This window comes from Myxocyprinus asiaticus, chromosome 32, assembly GCF_019703515.2.
Source record: "Myxocyprinus asiaticus isolate MX2 ecotype Aquarium Trade chromosome 32, UBuf_Myxa_2, whole genome shotgun sequence".
Taxonomy (NCBI): Eukaryota; Metazoa; Chordata; class Actinopteri; order Cypriniformes; family Catostomidae; genus Myxocyprinus; species Myxocyprinus asiaticus.
The window spans coordinates 28123241-28145084 of NC_059375.1; the positions used below are offsets into that span (position 1 = coordinate 28123241).

General features: G+C 38.9%; 1 protein-coding gene across 1 annotated transcript in view; it reads left to right on the top strand.

Annotated features, from left to right (window-relative positions):
* Positions 1-12552, top strand: part of LOC127423073 (voltage-dependent T-type calcium channel subunit alpha-1G-like) — a 258610-nt gene extending 246058 nt beyond the window's left edge. The window contains exons 33-37 of the mRNA XM_051667102.1: positions 1531-1674; positions 4271-4393; positions 7810-7999; positions 8129-8298; positions 10895-12552. Of these exons, the coding sequence (XP_051523062.1) occupies positions 1531-1674; positions 4271-4393; positions 7810-7999; positions 8129-8298; positions 10895-11773 (1506 nt within the window). The 3' untranslated portion in view covers positions 11774-12552. The remainder of the gene's footprint in view (positions 1-1530; positions 1675-4270; positions 4394-7809; positions 8000-8128; positions 8299-10894) is intronic.
* The last annotated feature ends 9292 nt before the right edge of the window (positions 12553-21844 follow it).

Here is a 21844-nt window from a genome sequence, read left to right on the forward strand (position 1 = left end):
CAAACCCGTATGACTTTCCTCAATGGAATATAAAAATCTAATTTTTAAGACAGTACTTGTCACTCTTTTCCGCTCTTTGCAATTTCAGAACGCAAAAGTTATAAAAGTATCATAAAAGTGGTCCTTACAACTCATGCACCATATTCCAAGTCTTCTGAAGTCATATGATAGCTTTGTGTGAGGAACAGATTGAAATGTAAGTCATTATTCACTGACAATCTTCTCCGTCACTGAGCTATTAACCTCCACGAAAGTGCGATCAAACTGGTGTGATCTGCATTTGCGCTGCTGTTTACCTGGAGAGAATGACTGAAGTGGGTGTCATAATGAAACAGCTGCTCAAATAGAATTTTCAAAATCACAATATCGTTATGTTACAAAAATTAAAATAATCACAAAATAAAAACCATTTAAATCCATTACCATCTGAGCTTGCTGTTTTGATACAGCAAAGTGGCACTGTTTTGTGACATCAAACAAAGAATGAATAAACTATTTAGTCCACTTAAGCCCTCTCCAAGTTCTCTCATCACTAATTCTCACCACTTCTGATGCAACAAAGTGAAAGGGCTAGTTTTTTTAGAACCATTTGTGCTGTGACTCAGAATCCCATGCAGTATTGCAAAGTAAACAACATGGCCGAGCACATACCGGCAATCATGTCGTAATCATATTTTTATCTATCATAATAAATCATTATAAACATTTTAAAATCACATTATATCTTTAATATCATTGAGTTCCTTCCTCCACCTGCTGTGAAGTGTAAGGAAGCAGGTTTTTATTTATTTATTTTTATTATTTTTTTATACAGTGCACATTAAAAAACTCACACTGGAGGATTAGTCAGTAAAGTAAGAACTCACGTGTGAAGAGGTTAACTAGATAACTGCTGTGACCTGATCATCAAGTCAGTAAGTTGAACTTGATAGCTAGTCTAATTTGTGAATGATTCTTTCAGACCAGTTTTGTGAACTGGATCAAATGATTCATTGAAAAAACAGACTCAAAAACAAATTGTTCATAAATCAAACATCAATACTTCTCTTATGAACTCTCATGAAGTGCCATAGAGAGCTAGGGCGGATGTCAAGATTTGCAGCGGATAACAAATTTTGGTCTGTTCCTCACACAAAGCTTTTATTTTACTTCAGAAAACTTGGAATATAGCACACAATATATATGGACCAATTTTATGATAATTTTAGGATGCTTTTCCATTCTTTTTTAAGCTTTAAAGCAACTGATAAATAATGTAAATAATGAAAAATAAAATGTTTGGAAGATTTTCAATTTCACTTTTGAGTGAACTGTTCCTTTAAGGCTTACTGAATAGCCTGTTTATCCCTTTGTAAGTCTTCCTGTTGGCTACCTGGATAGTAGTCTACTTCTCTCCTCTCTTCATTTTTCTTCTTTGTTTTTCTCTCTTTGGACTGTCATTCACGTCATGCCTTCTCTGCCTCTGTCTCTGTCTGCTTTCTCTCTCACTTTTGGTCATTCATTCTGTCTACCACATGCTGGGGCTTTTAGCGGAGGCCAATGTTAGACTCAGTTTCCCTGGTGATGCAGGGCTCACTGGAAGGAGAGCTCAGCATCATGGACAACCTGTCTGGCTCCATCTGCCACTACTACGCTCTGCCTCCCCTTCCCAGAAAGCACTGCACTGAGAAACAGGTTAATGGCTTCCCCGTTCACCCAGCTTTACCTTATACCACACTCAACCTGTATCCTCTCTCTCTGTCTCTCTAGGGCTTTTCACACTGCACTTGGGTTATCATCTTTATAAAACCTGGGTTAAGGTCACTTTTAATCATGGGTTAAGCAATGCTTTGTTTTTCAAAGAAATAGAAACAAGACAACCCAAGATCACACTCACTGAGCACTTTATTAGGAACACCTGTACACCTACTTATTCATGCGATAATCTAATCAGCCAATCATGTGGCAGCAGTGCAATGAATGAATGAATGAATAATATCATGCAGATACGGATCAGGAGTTTCAGTTAATGTTCATGTCAACCATCAGAATAGGAAAAAAAATTTGATCTCAGTGATTTTGAACATGGCATGTTTGTTGGTGGTAGACGGGCTGGTTTGAGTATTTCTGTAACTGCTGATCTCCTGGTATTTTCACACACAACAGTCTCTAGAGTTTATTCAGAATTGTGCCAAAAACAAAAAAATATCCAGTTCTGCGGATGGAAACGCCTTGTTGATGAGAGGTCAACGGAGAATGGCCAGACAGGTTCGAGCTGATAGAAAGGCTAGGGTAACTCAGATAACCACTCTGTACAATTGTAGTGAGCAGATTAGAATCTCAGAATGCACAAAACATTGGACCTTGAGGCGGATGAGCTACAACAGCAGAAGACCACATTGGGAACATTTTTAGGACCATAGTGTTCCTAATAAAGTGCTCAGTGAGTGTACGTTTACTCAGGGCTTAAAATGGTCATGGGTTAACAATCTCAAGTGTGTAAAGCCATTCTGTCTTTTTCTGTCTCTGGGTGACTTGGATGTTTCACTTGTTAAATAACTGCACCAAAGCTTTTGTATTTCGGTTACAAAACCACCTCTGCAGTTTGGGATTTTGAGCACTCTTTAGACTCAAAGGCATCAGAGGGCTCGGTTCTGCTTCAGTAATATCTATCTGCCTGTGCGTATTTACTTTCTCATCCCATAAGAGGGATGAAAAGTCTTGAAATTCTCAAGCCAAAAGAGATATTGTGACACTTGTGTCTTGTTCCAAAGATCATAAATAGCTAAAAGTAATGGACTCATCAGGCTCGAGTCGAAGAGATAATATGTGGATCGATAAAGCGATGGACCGCTGTTGAATTATGTATGAAAATCTCTTTTGGTCTGTTTCACAGAAATATTAAAAGCAATTACATTAACATTGCAAAATGTAGGTTTCTAAAAGTTGTAATCTTTTTTTTTTTTTTTTTTTTTAAGTACTCTATTTGGAGAATTTGCAATGCATTTATGGAAATAGCTGACCTTCTTCTTTCCAGTTTATTTTGATGACTGAAAAACATTGTTCCAGCACAAGCTCTCAATTGGAGATAGTTGGACTGTGCAGTATGCAGTAATTTTGTCTGACACTGTCTCCTAACCAGGCACAACACAATAAAGTGACAAGCGATAAAAGCTAAGAATTTTTGTCCTGACAAGCAGTAACAAGTGATGAGCAGCATAACATTTTGTCGATTTTATTGTTGCGATTTCTGCAGCACCATGCTGGGTAGCCCAGCCCACCATGAAATCTCATTGCTCCAAAGTATGTGATGGCACACATCAGGAAATCGCGCTTCCTGGTTCTTTTGAGTGGCAGATTTCAATGGCGGATTTGATCAGAGCTGCAGTTTCAATAATCTTTTAAGCATTATATTATGTAGTAATGTTTGTTAATGTTAATACAAATTATTATAAATAGATATCTATGCTTTACAGTGAAGAAATGTGTAGGTTCTTGGTTCAATATGCCTGTTTGATTATGTAGGACATGCAACAGGTTGATGAATACACATCCTCACATTTTTAACACACTTCTAAAGCCTGACAAAATAAAAATGAGAACTACCATCACACATGCAATATGCATCTTTACTGTTTAAATTATTGGACTACATAAAGTAATATTTTACTTAAATATTATCATATTCAATATTCAAACTTAATAACAGCCATTTTCAATTGAACAATTTACTTACTGCAGTGAAAATAAGTGTTATTACATGACCAGAAGTGTCACCGCTGAGCATTTGTTTGTAAGTAGTAACTTCATCTATTAAACATCATATTCTGACTGGCTGTGATTGTGTCACAACACACACAACACAGTTTTGCGTTCAGTGTGTACAGAATATTGATTGTCACTAAAACGTGTTGCATCATGCCTGGTTAGGACACAGTGTGAAACATTTTGAAGATTTTTGATGGTCAAACTTCAAGATATTTCACATTACTTTTCCTTCAGGGTAATCGAGGTAGAACTTTCATTTCTGATACACCTTTAATTTCTGAGGACAGTTAAACATCAGGACATCTATAATGGCTACTAAAGGAAGGTTCCTGACACCTGACTTAGAATGGTCTATCTGTACGCTGAAATGTTATGTTTGCAAAATGAATTTATTTCTCCATTGAACATTTTGAGTTTAGTTTATTAATTAACACTAACCTGTGTGAAAGTCTGTGCATGTGTCTTCTAACAATGCATGTGCTAATTTGCCCATCTCACTCTTGGCTCGTCTCTTCTTCTTTAGATTCCTCTAGCTGAGATGGAGGCTCTGTCTCTGACATCGGAGAAATCCTGGTCCTTAGCTCTGACGGATGACTCTATCCCAGATGATTTTAACCCCCTCTTACTAACCAGTCAGGAGTGCAATGTATTTAACAGTAGAGCAATGTTCATTCGTCACTCCTGCCTCTCAGCCTTACACTGCTTCCAAAGCCACTCGCCCTCTCCACCCTGCCTCTCTACTGGGCCCCACATAATTTAGCCCCAAGCCTTTTGGACCTCTAATAGAAATTCTCTGTTAAAAAAAAAAAATAAAAAAAATAAATAAATAACAATAAATAAATAAATAAATAAACATGCTGCTCTGTTTTAGGCTAGTGAAAGAATACTCATTTTACCAAAATGCATGGACGGATTATGGTATTGCAAGGCTCCGGGCACCAACCTCTTATCACGATTATGAAATGTAATGTCCAAATAATAGAAAGGACAGTGCAAATGAGAACTAAAGTCATGAATATAAGAAATAAATTTGCAATCACAAGAATGAACACACCATACATTGTAAAAGAAACGATGTACCATGACTAGCAGTAGACTAGTGGCAGTCAAAGGCCTTGGGGCAATGGCCTATAAACCATCCTTTCTTAAATGTCCTTGAGAGTGGAACCTTAAAGGATCCCATGATTAGAAGGGTTAACTCTCTACATTTGCAACTTTTTACATTTGCAATTATAAACCTGGTGTGAAGCAACTGCCAGTGATTTATGACTAATTCATATCATAACTATGCAAGTAACCTGCTGTCTGATTTTGAAAGTGAATGATGGCAGGTTGTTCTTCTGCCTAACATCTCCTTTTGTGTTCCATGGAAGAAAGAAAGTCATAGGGGTTTTGAACAACATGGAGATACTGTGAGTAAAACATAACAGAATTGTCATCTTTGGGGTAAACTACAGTATTCCCAACAATACTTACCATAAAGGACTTTGTGCAGAGCTGAGAGGCGAGTGTGTTTGGAAGCTTTGGGTTTTCTAACACTCCTCTCTTTCTTTCTTTCATTATTTCTCTCTTTACATTTCCCACCAGCCTGGTGTTTGTATGGTCCAGTCCAGTAGAATAGAATTACTGCCTGTTGATCTGCTCCTTTACTGTCTGGGTTTTGCAGCTCTGAATACGTTCTTCCTCCCACACGTCTAAATACCATTTCTGAACTACTACTCCATCTAGCTCTTTGTTGTCTGTTCTTATTTTTTGTTTGTCTGCAAAACATGTTTTTCTTTCCTTTTTTTGGTTTGTTGTACCATGATTTTATCTATGTCCTATTTTTGGTCTGTTATACTGCAGATTAAGTTTTTCCCTAATACCATGCTTCTTTAAATAACTTAGGAGTGTGGTATGGGGTCGGCTTCTGATGTCTGCCAGCTACAGTAGTACATGCTCTGGGTGCAGCTTCTGATGGGAGGAGGCTGATGGTTATGCCACCTCACAATTTTATTCATATTCATTGTCTCAGAATTATGCCCATAGATACATAAATAATTTATACATACTGTAGTATTTCTCACATGATTGAGATTTAGATTGAGCCTGTTCTCATTTTTCATGTCGTATTTATGTGGACAAAAACAAAAAGTTGTGCTGGAAAATTGAGAATGGATATAAAATGGGTCATTTGTGCACTGAGCTTTGCATAACACCATATTGCCAGCTATAATGTCTTTTATAGCAACATCACAAAAAATGCCATCATAAATTGATCCCTACAGAACAGTAGAAGAGGAACAACAAATTATGATTTATGTAAATAAGGAACAAATTTAATCACACACACATGTTAGTGCGGCTATCCTTATGAGGACTCTCCATAAATATAATGATTTTTATACTGTACGAACTATATATTATATACCCTAAACCTAACCCTCACAAAATAATTTCTGCATTTTTACATTTTCAATAAAACATCATTTATGTATGTTTTATAAGCGATTTGAATTATGGGGACACTAGAAATGTCCTCATAAACCACATTTATAGCATAAAACCCTCGTAATTACCAGTTTGTAACCTAAAAAACATTCCTCGTAAACCACCCAAACCCGCCCACACACAAAATCACAATGTAAGAATGTGTTGAATAAAAGTACTGAAATCTGTAAAGCAAGAACATGAATATTTGAATACACTACTACTTAAAAGTTTGGAAAAACATGAATTAATTTGTTTTTCATCATTTTAAAAACCTTTCTAAATGCTTGGAATTACATTTATGCATTTGGCAGACGCTTTTATCCAAAGCGACATACAGTGTACTTATTACAGGGACAATACCCCCGGAGCAACCGGGAGTTAAGTGCCTTGCTCAAGGACACAATGGTGGTGGCTGTGGGGATCGATACCAGTTATGTGCTTTAGCCCACTCCGCCACCACCACTCACATTACAAGAATTAGTCTTGTAGACAAATTTTAATTGTGCATATGTATTTCTTTACAAAGCAAACATTTAAATTAAAGAAAAAACTTTTAAATTGGTGAGTTGGACTGTAGAGTGAAGGAAAAGCAGCCAACAAGTGGCCAGCATACACTCACAGAGCACTTTATTAGGAACACCTACTTATTCATGTAATTACTGTATCTAATCAGCCAATCGTGGGGCAGCAGTGCAGTGCATAAAATCATGCAGATACAGGTCAGGACCTTCAGTTAATGTTCACATCAACCATCAGAATGGGGAAAAATGTGATCTCAGTGATTTCGATGTGGCATGATTGTTGGTGCCAGATGGGCTGGTTTGAGTATTTCTGCAACTGCTGATCTCCTGGGATTTTCACACACAACAGTCTCTAGAGTTTACTCAGAATGGTGCCAAAAACAAAAAAACATCCAGTTAGCGGCAGTTCTGCGGATGGAAATGCCTTGTTGATGAGAGGTCAGCAGAGAATGGCCAGACTGGTTCAAGCTGACAGAAAGGCTATGGTAACTCGGATTACCTCTCTGTACAATTGTGGTGAGAAGAATAGCATCTCAGAGTTGAACCTTGAGGCGGATGAACTACAACAGCAGAAGACCATGTCAGGCACTTTATTAGGACCATAGGGTTCCTAATGTGTATATGGGAACTCCTTCAATACTGTTTAAAAAGCATCTCAAAATGCATTTTCTTTACACTTTTATTATAAAAAGTGGAACACAGCAATAATAAAGAATGAGTTGGTGTGTCCAAACTTTTGACTGGTAGTGTATGTGTTACTTCACTCATCTGCAATAAAAGACAAAGTTGTATGCATGGATATAAAACAGTTAATCAAATGTATGTATGAATATGCATATATGGATACGACATGGTTTATGAGAACATGTTTCTAGACCAGTCTCCTCCCCGTGTTTAGTGCACTATGTTTGCCTTTCATTGTATGTTAACCAGTCCAGCCTTCATGTATTAGGTACAATGTGTGTGGGTTGTGTGCGTGTACCTATGTGTTTATAAGGAAGGCCCCCTGATGGTCCAAACAAAAGCCCCATCTCACACTTCTACTTGTATTTCTCATAATGCCCCTCAGAACACAGCCCCATCAGATCCCCCAGTCCCCCAGGAGTCAATTGAGCCAACGGATGAGCACCTGCTGTATGTGAAGAAGACCTCAGTGGGCCGCACACACTCTCTGCCCTTTGACAGCTACATGTTTGTGCCGCTGCAGCCCAACTCAACCCGCAGTACCCACACAAACTCACCTCACCTAGCTCAGACAGGTGCAACTCTTTTTGGACTGTTTTCAATGTGGTTGTTTATAAGCATGTAGTAACCAATGTAATATCAGTGTAATAAAGTTTTTTACACAATAATTGATAGATTGTTAAATTAAATGTCTCGTCACACAGGGTCTACTGGCTCTATCCAATCTCAAACGGAAGAGCCCACCCAGCACTTGACTGTGCCGACCGATCTGTTCCGACCAATAAGTCCTCATAGCCTGTCAGACTCAGAGAGCATCCCTCGAATCCCTCCACCTCGCCAGGCACACACGCTCTCACGCACCCTACGCAGACAGGTGAGCTCAGGTTCAGACTTCTTATTCTGCTCTCATGGCTCCTTTTTAGTAAAGGGAATGATACTTTGCTTGCAGAATTCTGTTCCATTAAAATGTGTCTGTATGTCCTAATGTTGTGTTTTATTTATTGCATTGTCTCTCTGCTTGACTTCTCTCATAATGCATAATATGCCAAGTCTTCCATCCAACACTTTATGGATAGTGTTTGGAGACTTATGGGAATGTGATTGGTATGAAGTCTGACACCTCTGCACTGTTGATCTCTCCCTCTGGCCAGTACATTTCTGCTCTTAATCCTTCCTGCATTCTTTCCTTTTTTTCTGCTCTCTCTTGGCCTGCATACCCTCTAATGTGACTTACTCCGAGCAGCTCAGCATGGTGCAACCCAAACCTGACCCCAAGCTGCTCCTGAGACACAGATACTCCTGTTTCTGAGAGAGCCGGAATGGGGTGGTTGATTCAGCTGACCTCCAGAACCTGTTCCTTTTTTTCCCAACACACCCCTTAAATCACCCCTTAATCCTCCAGTGCATTTCACCATGGCTACTGTAAAGGCCAAAATTACAGGGTAAAGATCAGGGGGACTTAAATACTCAACAGAACTAACTTTAAAGAAAATATATGTTGAGGTGTCTATGTCGATCTATACTGAATCTATAGAAGACAATCTCAAGAAATTATCTGCAATAATCTGTTTACACCAACTAAAAGAACATAAAACGTACAGCAACCTATGTATGGTGCATGTTATATATCTGTGAATATTTTGAAGAAAAAAATAATCAAAACTGTCCGATATACAATATTTGTCAAAAGTTTGGACACACCTACACATTCTTTATTATTGCTATTTTCCTTATTTATGAATACAAGTCAAAACTACAGGATAACACAAATGGAAGTATGTGGATTATCTCTGCACACTTTGGGCATTCTCTCAGTCAACTTAATGTGGTATCTATCTGTCTATTTATTTTTCTATTTATCTGTCTGTCTGTCTGTCAAGTTAGTTAGTTTTAAGAAAATCATACATGGGAACAATTTACATGAATCTGCAAAATTTCAAGCAATTAAGCAGAAGCTTTAATTTTTTTTTTTTTTTTTTTTAAGTTCATTGGAAACAAAAATTCAGTCAAGTGTGTCCAAACTTTTGACTGGTGGTGTAGATCTCTTGCCACTAGGTGGCAGTATAAATTAAATTATACAAGCTACAACACAGAACAAAGCTCATGACTCGGTCTCCTTCTCTGTATTGGCTAGCTTTCAAAATTTGACATGTTTCCGTGGTTCCTCTTGATCTTTAGCCTCTCCCCAAACGTGCCCCACCTCTATCCTAATGGGCTGGTGTCTCTCTTGGTCTCCCTGAGTTAGAGGTAAGGGAGTAGATTTCCAATTACTGAGTTCAGAGAAAAAGTGATCCCATGAAGAGATGTGGGTCTTATGGTCTCTTGCAGTAGCTCAGTGGCTCAGAGTGCAGTCTGCCAAACAGTGCCTGTAGTTTTGCCTTAGGGTAATATTTTCTCTGCCCTATTAAGACACCTATTACACACTTTTCTACTGAAAGTGTAATTGATACTGTAAGTTTTCACCTATGTGACTTTACCCATAGCATTAGCATGTCTAGGTACAGTAACTTGCTTAGAACATCTCTAAGAAGAGGGCAAAAGAGAGAACAAAATAGACTAATATGTATTTGGCATTATCTCAACAATACTGTACACTTGTTAATTTGGTTGAAAGTGCACACCATACACATTTCTTATAACAGTAAACAAAATTACACAGAATAGACTGAGAATGTTTTCAACTGGTGGTTATCTGGTTGTTGATCTCAGAATGTAACTTCAAAGACAGAATGCCACTGCTATTAATCAAGTTTTATTGAACTTTGGTACTAGCACAATTTAAGAGCTATTTTTGTTGGTTAAAGGTTTAAATTAGTTATTTTATTCTCTGTTTCTAAGTTTGATATGAACTTTAAAAAAGAATGTCAGAGTCAGAATCTAAATGTCAGCTACCTCTGATTAGAGCTGCAAACACACTCAAAACAGATGCCCTAAGGCAGTCTCTTTTCTATTTTTCTAATTCCACCTCCAATCGTTTGAAGCAGAGAGCTTGTGAAGAGCAATGCTAATGGTGAACTCCACTCTAACTCCAAGACTCCCCCTCCCTCCCTCAAAACCACTGGCTTCTACACCCCTATCATCTCAAACTAACCAATCTCCCTCTCACCTTTTCATGTCCAAATGCTTCTAAGTTTGATATTAACTTTTAAAAAGAACATCAGAGTCAGAATCGAAATGTCAGCTACCTCTGATTAGAGCTGCAAACACACTCAAAACAGATGCCCTAAGGCAGTCTCTTTTCTGTTTTTCTAATTCCACCTTCAATCATTTGAAGCAGGGAGCTTGTGAAGGGCAATGCTAATGGTGAATTCCACTCTAACTCCATGACTCCACCTATCTCCCTCCAAACCTCTGGCTTCTACACTGCTAACATCTCGTACTAACCAAATTCCCTCTCACCCTTTCATGTCCTAATCCCTAATGTTACCCCCAAACCCTCCCTTCACCTCCTCCGTTCCTGCTCTCCTCAGGTGGCAGTGAGTGCTGACTCTCAGGAGACTCTGTACAGAGAGGGAGGGGAAAATCAGGGTCCTTTGGGGCTCAGGGAACTGTCCGACCCCCTTGTCAACTTCCAATCTCAGCAGCAGCAGCACCAGCCCTCACTCTTTCTGGTTCCTGCCACGCCGGGTGCCTCTCCAAAACCCTTGAGATCTAGCGTGCACACACAGCACAATCCCTACGACCAATGCAACGTTTTCTCCAGATGTGCCCGCTCCCCACCCCTACCTCTGCCCCCACCAGCCACCAGGGCCCCTGTGAAGCAGGAGGAAATGGACTCAGCGGACCAAGAGGTGTCCTGTATTATCAGGGCAGGGCTTGCAGGAAGGAGCGACAATGGGACTGGTGGAGGGATGGGAGATGAAGGTGCTAGTAGGCATCAGCTTAAGAAGCACCACAGTGTGGACAGTCAGGGCCAGCGAGCGCTGCTGTTACCGCAGCCCTCATCGTGGCTAGAGGACCCACGCCGACACTCCATTGAAGTGTGTTCATCCTTGGAGAGCAGTCCCCAATGCAGTTCTATTTCCTCCGGCTTCATCTCACGAGGGGACAGCCTCCAACAGCAGTCCTCACCACGCAGCCGCAAGAAGAAGATGAGTCCCCCTTGCATCTCTGTGGATCCGCCGGAAGGACTGGAGCTTCCAGGGGGATTTCATCCAGCTCTGGGGATAGTGTCACCCCCACTGCCAAGCAGGGACACTTGCCTGAGGAGGCGAGCTCCATCAAGTGACTCAAAGGACTCTTTTGATTTGGGTGTTGGAGGAGATGGACTGCCTCAAGAGGGTGTTCCGAACTCCAAGCTATTGACTCTGCCTAGCTTCTCTTTTGAGAAAGCAAGCTCTGAGCACTGAACACTTGACTTAAGTGCACACAATCACACACACACACATACCCAACACAGACATGCACACAACACATGATGCACTCTGTGTATCTGTGATGGTGATAGTAATAGTAATAATAATCTTAGAGAGTAATACTGCTAAATGCAACAATGGGGAATACTCCATGATCATGAAGATTAGTTACTATACCTTGTATTTTTTTCTCTACTGCCAAAAGAAAACAAAAGGACGTTGTGCTGAGGATTAAACAAGCTAATAATGGGACTCTCTCTCTCTTCTCAAAGACGCCATCAGACATCTGTTGGCAACCTCAAGACTTCCTTATGGAAGTCAGTACAGAGCCAGAGGGAGGGCGCCCCTTTCTGGCCATTGTGAAAACTTCACAGCACTGTATTGATGCTGAACTCCCCAAAGGGCACTGATGAAGGTACAAAGCAATATGAACGTTTTAGAGACACTATTTTCTTAAATTATTGGGCCATAGTGTTTGTAAAGGGTGTATAATTTCTTTTTTGGTTTCATTATAGTTTTATTTGTGTCTTTTTGTGATGTTTTTTTATTTTTTATTTTTTTTCTCAACGTTTAAAATGTTTGTTGGTTTACTTATTTTTTCACCATAGAATATTTTTAGCTTTCTTGTCTTAACAAAGATAAAAAAGAAAGAAAACATTTTTCAAAGTGCCGGGATCCATGTATTTGTAAGAATAATGATGATGATGATGATGATAATAATAATAATATATCTCGTTAAAATAAATAAACAGCTCTTTGATTTTTAAGCACAAGCGATTGACTGATGTGCCCTGATTAAAGAACAAGTCTTTTGACAGACCAATGAAGCACAAATATTAAACACATTTTACAGCATTAAACAAGGGAACTGTTAAAAAAATCAAACACTTATTTAAATGGTGCTGTAAGTTTCTTTTTATTTTTTTTATATCACACATGAAATGTACCTACTACCTGACAGATATTACTGAAATAGTTCTTGTGAAAAATCACACCTGTCACTGTGACAGCCATGGACTCTATAAACTCAAAAGAGAGTCAGTGGAGTGGCTAGTGTTAGCCAATAAGAAACCTAGCCAAATATAAACCGGGTTTGCCTTTGGAGGGCGAGGTTTTGAAGTAAGGGTATGTGGTTGAAGTTAGCAAAATGTCTGAAATACAGTACCTTTAATTGACCATGTGATTACAAAATATTACAATAAGCACACAAGCCACTGAACAGAAACACTCACAACCAGACTTAGAGGGATGATATCATACAATTGTGTATTATTTGGTCAACTTTGAATGTTAGTCATGTCTTTTATGCACTAAAAAATTTTACTTTTTTCATGACAATTTTCTACACTGAAAACAACAAAACAATATGCTCTAAAATGTGCTACACAAACCGTTAAGATCTGACTGTAATATTGAGGATGACCTTTCTAAAAATAAACTAGACAGAAGTTTTTATCCTTCGGAATGATGTGCAGAACTGCAGGTGCTACTTACAGCCATAAACAGCACAAGATTTGGCAGACTTTCCCACATCTTACTTAAATCATTAGTTATTCTGGTGTTTGGGAATACTATTCTATCTATACTACTTCCTCCTTATTACCTTATGTGACAGGGTAGGCCACATTTTTTGTCACCCAATTGGTGTTGTTGTATTCATCTGACTGATGTCAAAAAGTTGAAGAAGTTAAGACCGAGATGTTTTTTAAGCTTAGGCCACGTCCACACCATCATTTTCTCTATGTTTTGGCCTTCTGTCCACACTGAGATGGCGTTTATGACAGCGAAAACTGAGCTTTTCGAAAACGCTCTTCCAAGTGGATACGTTTGAAAATGCCGTCTTTGCATTGTATTGTGGACAGGGAAAACAGAGATATCTAAACAGTGACATATTTGTTGTGATGTGATGCAGTCATGTGATCTTTTCAACCCAAAACAATCAAGATGGCAGCCCATGTTGTAGTGGTGTTGTTGTGCCTGCTATTCACTTTGATAGCACTGTATATATAAATGTTACTTTGTACAACCTTTACATTGCATGCCTTCAAATGCTTCAAGAATTTTACTTGGAATTGGTGTCCAGAGAGGGAACACAAGGATAATTGCGTTTCAGACCAAACATGGAACGGCAATTTTTCGCATGCACAGTAAGGGGATTAAATAGTTTTAATATGTTTCAGTGTGGATGAGCAACTTTTGGAAAACACTTGAAAATGGCAGTGTGGAAGGAGAGCGTATAAAAATGAAAACTCAGTTTTCAAATGTATCCTGATTAATATGGACATAGCCTTAATTTCAGTAGATGGTCTTTTTATACTGGGGAGGAAGTTAAAAGTACAGGATGTATACATACTTTTGTACATCAAACTCTTTTATTTTAGTTCAAGGAAACATGCATTCCTTATGATGTGAGCCATTTCAATTTTACCTTATGTTTTTGGGCATTTATTAGTTTTTTCTTTAGCTCTTCTATACTTTTGAAGTGGATGCTTTGCTGTGCCTTCAGCATACAATATTTGTGTAAAATAGTAACATGAAAAAGTATAAGGAAAACATTTGATCAGTTTCTTAATGCCTCTGAGGACTTAATCAAAGCAGTTATTTACATATTCTGCAAACCTGTCCTTATTTTTTACACTTCATATGTTCTGGTTAAGGTACATTTAGCTCTTATGTGTAAGTCTTGCTAAAGATCAAAAAGTTGATTGAAGTTGTTGTCAACACTGTGAATGACTCGCTGAAGCAATTCCCTTTGGTTTCATAATAACTAATCGTCACAACTGCAGGTCCCTTTTCAAACTCAGGAAAGCTTGCAATGCCCCTATTTTTTTCTGCAGAGCTTAGATTGAAGTCCAAATCTGTGGCTGCAAGTCATTGATGGCTTTAGCATGTGTTTAAACCTGTTTGCATAAGTGGACCATTTTTAGAATGATTAACCAGTTTCATTTTAGCAATCTTCAAAAGCATTGTCCAATCCCACTTATATTATGCATGTACACAACGCAATTTTATTGGTATGCATAAATATGGAGTTTATAATCATTGTAGGACATGCAGACCACTTAATGAGGTTCTTTCCATCTCATCTCTGCACTACACCAGACATGCGATCACCATACAAAATCTTTATTAGTGGTGTATAATTCCACCTCTAGGACATTTTCAGCATGGAACATTTTGACCAAGGTGATTAAAACAAGAGTCATCTGTTTGACATCATATTTAAAATGTTGTTTCTTCAAACATTTGGCCAATATGTCAGAGTCAAAATACTTCTTTGACACTGCAAGAAAAATATGACATTCTCAATCGGCTTTTATTTTAAACTGCGCAGATCCTGGAAAACAGCTTGAGTGACCACATGGAAAAGTAACGTTTAGAGGTTATTGTAAACATCCTCAGGAGGAAATGACATTAAACCTCTGCTGTGCATCTATGCATATTTTCTCTGAGGAAGATCACTTAGAGATGTAGTCTCTCCCTGGGTTTCCATTATTGAAATAAAGCCTGATCATCGATATATGAGCTCTACGTCCCTCCATGCAGAAGATAAGTATTGGAAATCTATGATAACTTAGTTTGCTCCACACACTGACTAAATCAATTCAGCTTCCAAAAGATGACGCAGTTCCCACGGACTGTGATAAGATGACATGGCTGACAATTGAACATTTGGGAAAACAACGGCTCCAGAGATGTTTTGGGGTGGGATTGAAACCGAAATGCCTTGTTTACCGGCAAAAATGTAATGAAGACTCTTTGGGAGGTCTTCTGTTATTGGCCAAGTTGCTGTTTTGAGTATGTGCTCATCAGTGTTGCATTGGCGCTCTGCTGAGAAGCCATTGGAAATCCATTCATGACCTTGCTCCAAATAATTGATACGTGGTTCAGCAAGCCCTGTCACATCACATAAGCATCAACACAAAAATAAATTTGGTCTGTTTCTTACACAAAGCTACAGTATATTGTATATCTTCAGAAGACTTGGAATATAGAACATCAGTCACATAGAGTAGCTTTGTAGTATTTTTAATGTTTGACAGATGTCGTCACCATCTGCCATTGTATGGAAAGAGCTGCATAAATATTCAGATAAGTTTGGATAATCATTAGAGTATTAGAATACAGTGTTTCATGCTGTGTAGATTTGTAGGGGCAGCGCTGCAACTAAAATGCACTGCAGAAAGCAATGTCAACTATTTTAATATTGTGTTCGGCCTGCATCTGTGGAAAATTGCACGTGCAAGAATCGTTAGTGGAACTGAAAGTCGTGTAACTCATACTGTTCCTGCATTATTCAAAAAATGAGAAACTTGTTCAGAACTGGTTCTCAGTTCTCAACACTATTGCTGACATAAGTATCTGTAAGTGATAGAAGATTCAGAGATTAAGCGAGTGGGAGTTTAGATGATAGAACTTGATAATTGGATACAGCAACGCCACTTGAGTCTTGCTTTTAAAAGAATAGTTCAAGCACAACAACACTCACATCATGCGCCTATTATACATAATATTCATATGCATTTTCTAGTGGAATTGGTCATCAACAATTCATCACAGATCATGGTGTTGCTAACACAGGAAAAAAAAAAAAACTTTTCACAAAGCACATTGTGCTTTCTCCAGAATATTTTTTAAAAATATTTAAAAGGAAGACAAAGTCATCTCTTTGGCTTAAAGGTACCCTTCATGTCATTCACTTTAACCCTTTCGCACGTACGATAAAACCAGTGTGATTACACTATGCTGGGCTCAGATGTGTATGATCAAATTGTTGTGATTTGCATTCCTGCTGCTGTTTACCAGCAAAAGAGGGACTGAAGCGGCTGTTTACCAGCAAATGAGGGACAGAAGCGGTTGTCATGATGAACCAGCTTCTCAAATAGTCTTTTCAACATCACAATATCTTTAATTTTATATGTTACAAACATTCAAACAATCACTAAATAAAAGTTTAAAGCCGTTAACGTTGGAGCGCTCTGTTTTGATGCAGCGATGCGGCTATGTTTTCTGACTTCAAACAAAGAATATACAAACTAGAGTCTCGAGCCTTCTCCCATTCCATTCGTCACTCACGCTAACCACTTCCGGTGCTGGGAAAGTGGAAGGGCTAGGCTTTTAGAACCTTCTATGCTTCTAATACAAACTCCGATCCCATGTTGCATTGCATGTAAATAATATGGCGGCGCGCATAGCCGGCAAGCGCTTTCGCGATCTCATCTTATCTATCATAAGCAGTCATTATAAACATCTAAACACCACATTATATGTTTGATAATATGCACCAATCAGCCACAACATTAAAACCACCTGCCTAATATTGTGTTGAATAGCATTGAGAAGAATAGCAACTCAGAATGCTATTCTGAGATGCGGGATGGCACTGTTTTGGTGGCACGAGGGGGACTTACACAATATTAGGCAGGTGGTTTTAATGTTGTGCCTAATATTGTGTTGGTCCCCTTTGTGCCGCTAAAACAGTGCCAACCCGCATCTCAGAATAGCATTCTGAGATGCTATTCTTCGCACCACAATTGTACAGAGCAGTTATCTGAGTTACCGTAGACTTTGTCAGTTTGAACCAGTCTGGCCATTCTCTGTTGTCCTCTCTCATCAACAAGGCGTTTCTGTCCACAGAACTGCCCCTGACTGGATATTTTTTAGTTTTTGGCACCATTCTGAGTACATTCTAGGGACTGTTGTGCGTGAAAATCCCAGGAGATCAGCAATTACAGAAATACTCAAACCAGCCCGTCTGGCACCAACAGCAATCCATGCGATTATCTAATCAGCCAATCGTGTGGCAGCAGTGCAGTGCATAAAATCATTCAGAAACGGGTCAGGAGCATCAGTTAATGTTTCCATCAACCATCAGAATGGGAGAAAATGTGATCTCAGTGATTTAGAGCATGGCATGATTGTTGGTGCCAGATGGGCTGGTTTGAGTATTTCTGTAACTACTGATCTCCTGGGATTTTCAAACACAACAATCTCTAGAATTTACTCCAGGTGGTGCCAAAAAACAACAACAACAAAAAAAAAACAAACATCTAATGAGCAGCAGTTCTGTGGACAGAAATGCCTTGTTGATGAAAGAGGTCAACAGAGAATGGCCGGACTGGTTCAAACAGACAAAGTCTACAGTAACTCAGATAACCGCTCTGTACAATTGTGGTGAAAAAAAAAATAGCGTCTCAGAATGCTATTCTGAGATGCGGGTTGGCGCTGTTTTGGTGGCACGATGGGGACCTGCACAATAATAGGCAGGTGGTTTTATGTTGTGTCTGATCGGTGTATACATATATATATATATATATATATATATATATAAATAACAATGTTGAGCATCTTACAGATTCTAAAAGGAATATGTAAACTTTTAAGCACAACAGTATTTTCTTTGCTGATATTCAGTACATCTACACCAATCCTCGTCTGATTTTGCATTAAAGGGATAATACACCCAAAAATTGTGTTTCTGTCATTACAGTATGTACACCCCCTTATGTCATGACAAACCTGTATGACTGTTTAACTACTTGCCAAATAGTAAGCATTTTAATGTAATAATTTCTTCATAAATCCTTTTTTATTTAGCATTTTTTATAACACATTAAAATTTAATCATATGCACTTATTAATCTAAAACATAAAATGCCCTAATTCATGATTCATGTCACAATGCATATAGTTTTAATCTATAGTGAGGTTAAAAGGATATTAACTACTGTAATGTCTTGACTCAACTTGTGTTGTCACTTTCCTTGTCACATTGATGTCAAAAGAATGGTACTACTCTGAGTAATGTCCCATCTTACTTAGTCCTAGTTACCTAAAGTCTTCTGAAAAAACTCTTCAGGTCCTCATGCTCATTCACAGCATATTTCATATAATAATGCCTGACCACCATTAAACAATTCTGAAATGTATGTACATATATTTGTGATGTTGGCAACTTAAATGTTTTATATGTGTCCACTTTACATTAAAGTATATTTTCACAGGTAACAAATGTTGAATAAGTGTAATTAAGTTTTTATAAGATGTGAAGTAAAAAGACTCACTATTTGGCAGGTATTGAATGCAAGTCACCCTTTTTATGCATCTAAAAAGGGTGACTTGCATTAAAATAAAGGGAACTTTGGCTCCAGTTTCATACCAAATTAGTCAGTTATGAGAAATTCTGACATTGATCACATTAATGTCATTCTTAGCTCTATGATGTCAATGGGCAGTGAAGCATGTGTCTCTCCAGACTCCTAATACTATTCATCACAGCCAGAAATAGGTTTGGATTCAGATTAAACTGAGTATACAACCATAAAACAGAGCAATTGGTGTAAAATCAAGCTTTGCTAATTCTGGAAATGCTCCATCTCACTTTACACAGGACATCAGAATTCAGTCTTCTAACCTGATTTAACACTGATCCAACCAGTTTTAGTTTTATTAAGGGCGGTATAAAACTATTGTAGGATCAATAATCCTTTAGGCTTCCCTTCACACTGCAGCTTAACATGACCATTAACTACAGTAATGTCTTGACTCAACTTGTATTGTCACTTTCCTTGTCACATTGATGTCAAAAGAATGGTACTACTCTGAGTAATGTCCCATCTTACTTAGTCCTAGTTACCTAAAGTCTAAAAACTTTTCAGGTCCTCATGCTCATTCACAGCATATTTCATATATTAATTTCTGACGACCATTAAACAATCCTGAAATGTATGCACATATATTTGTGATGTTGGCAACTTAAATGTTTTATATGTGTCCATTTTACATTAAAGTACATTTTCACACGTAATAAATGTTGAATAAGTGTAATTAAGTATTTATAAGATATGAGGTAAAAAGACTCACTATTTGGCAGGTATTGAATGCAAGTCACCCTTTTTATGCATCTTGTTATAAACACATCAATGATTTGTAAATGAATTATTTGTTATTAATGAATCCCTTTATAACCCCTTAATAAAGGGAACATTAATGTATTGTCACCAATTATCTTTCCGATCTGAGCCGTCATAAATTGGCTTTGAAAATAAAGCTTCAGAACGGCAATTGAGTGTAAAGCATTCACATCCATTCTTTCTGACGGATGAAGTTACACCAGCACACACAGCACTTTTCACTGAGTGTAGCATCCATGTCTCACATTGTATGATAAGAGCTAAAGATAGATGCTCTCTAACTGAGTTTACTTGAGCTCTAGCAGCTCACTCTTGGCATATAAGGCAACCCATATATGGTCACAGCCTTTCTCTTCATTGTGAAAGTCTCTGATGATTCATTCAATTCCTAAGACAGTGTGGCACCTAAGGAATTATTAATGGCTGATACTGGACAAGTGTGAAAGCATCATGCACACCACTTGATGGGTAAAACCCTCTATACCTTTATGGATCTTAGGTGGTTGAAAAGAAAATTGCATTGTGCTGTGGGAAAATCTTGACATTTCCTTTGACATTTTAGATCCAGAGACAGCTAGAGGTGACAGTGTACTGCACCTGAATAACAAGGAGCTTGGAATACATCAACACTTTTACATTTTATAACCTTTAATCCTTTTTTTTTTTTTTTTTTTTTTTTGATTACAGCCTATTTGAATGTGCATTGATCAAATAAAATGAGCAAAAATAAATGGCCTCCCTGCAGTGGATTATTACATAATAAAATCACTTAAACGAAACCTAAAACTGAAGTTAGAGCGAAGTTTGACAGTAGACCATGAGGCAATGTGACAATGCAGAACATGATATGGCTCACTGATTCTCCAGTCCTGCTGGGAACTTTGGCAAATTAGTCAGTTATGAGAAATTCTGACATTGATCACATTAATGTCGTTCTTAGGTCTATGATGTCAATGGGCAGTGAAGCATGTGTCTCTCCAGACCCCTAATACTATACATCACAGCATACAGAAATAGGTTTGGATTCAGATTAAACTGAGTATACAATGATAAAACAGACCAATTGGTATAAATCAAGCTTTGCTAATTCTGGAAATGCTCCATTTCACTTTACACAGGGCATCAGAATTCAGTTGTCTAACCTGATTTAACGCTGATCCAACCAGTTTTTGATGCAATTCTCTTTCAATTTTGGTCACTTACATCGCTGACGCTTATGGGAAAAACTCCTTTTCTCCGATTTCTGAACTCCTTTTGGATCACGGCAATTCAGATGCAACTGAACTGAGCCAATGGCATTCGCATCCGATCAGCCAATAACATTGAGCGTGCGGCGCTCAGCTTTCTATATAAGTGGGTGGCATAATGCCATCAGTCAGAATTTATCTCCTTCACTCCTTGATTTCACCATCGAATCGCACTTACCTGCAGTGGACGGCGCATCCCTTCCTGAAGACGACCGCTCCCCTGCCGTGCTCTGGTGAGCTAAAAGATTTGAATATTTCCACGCTTGCGCTGACTGGACCGTCTTTTTCAAGATGTCATCACATAAGTACAGATGTGGGAAACCTGTTCCCACGTCTGACGGCCTCAAGAGCTGTGTGTTCTGTCTGGGCCGTGCCCACACAGAAGCAGAGCTGGTCGAGGCTGAATGCCCACACTGCGAGGCAATATGCCTCAAAACGCTCTGCACTCGGTTAGCGCTATTTAAGCGCAATGACCCGACTGCTCTTACTCCGTTGCCTCCCCTGTCCCTGGAGGACCTGGGGAACGACGATTCTCAATGCGAGGATATGGAGCAAATGGATTGTGAGGCTGTATCGCTGGCTCAGGTCCCGCATGCACCCACACCCCCACACCCTTTTTCCCCCGTCCTGTTTACTAAAAGTGTTCGCCCGCCCGACGGCGCTTCCGCCCTCATGCAGTTTGGCAGCAGTGAACATGGAGAAGAGGACAATGATGACGGCGTATCTCTCACGGCTTCAGACAATGTCACCTCGTCACCACGCAGCGCCCCCCGAAACGGCAGCACTTTACTCCCCAGGCCCCTCAGGGTCCATCTGAGCTGGCTGTTCACCTGAAAAAACCTTGGCCGAAGCGCTGCTATCCACAGCCACCTTGCCAAGGGCCCTGCCCATCAGGAAAACCTTCC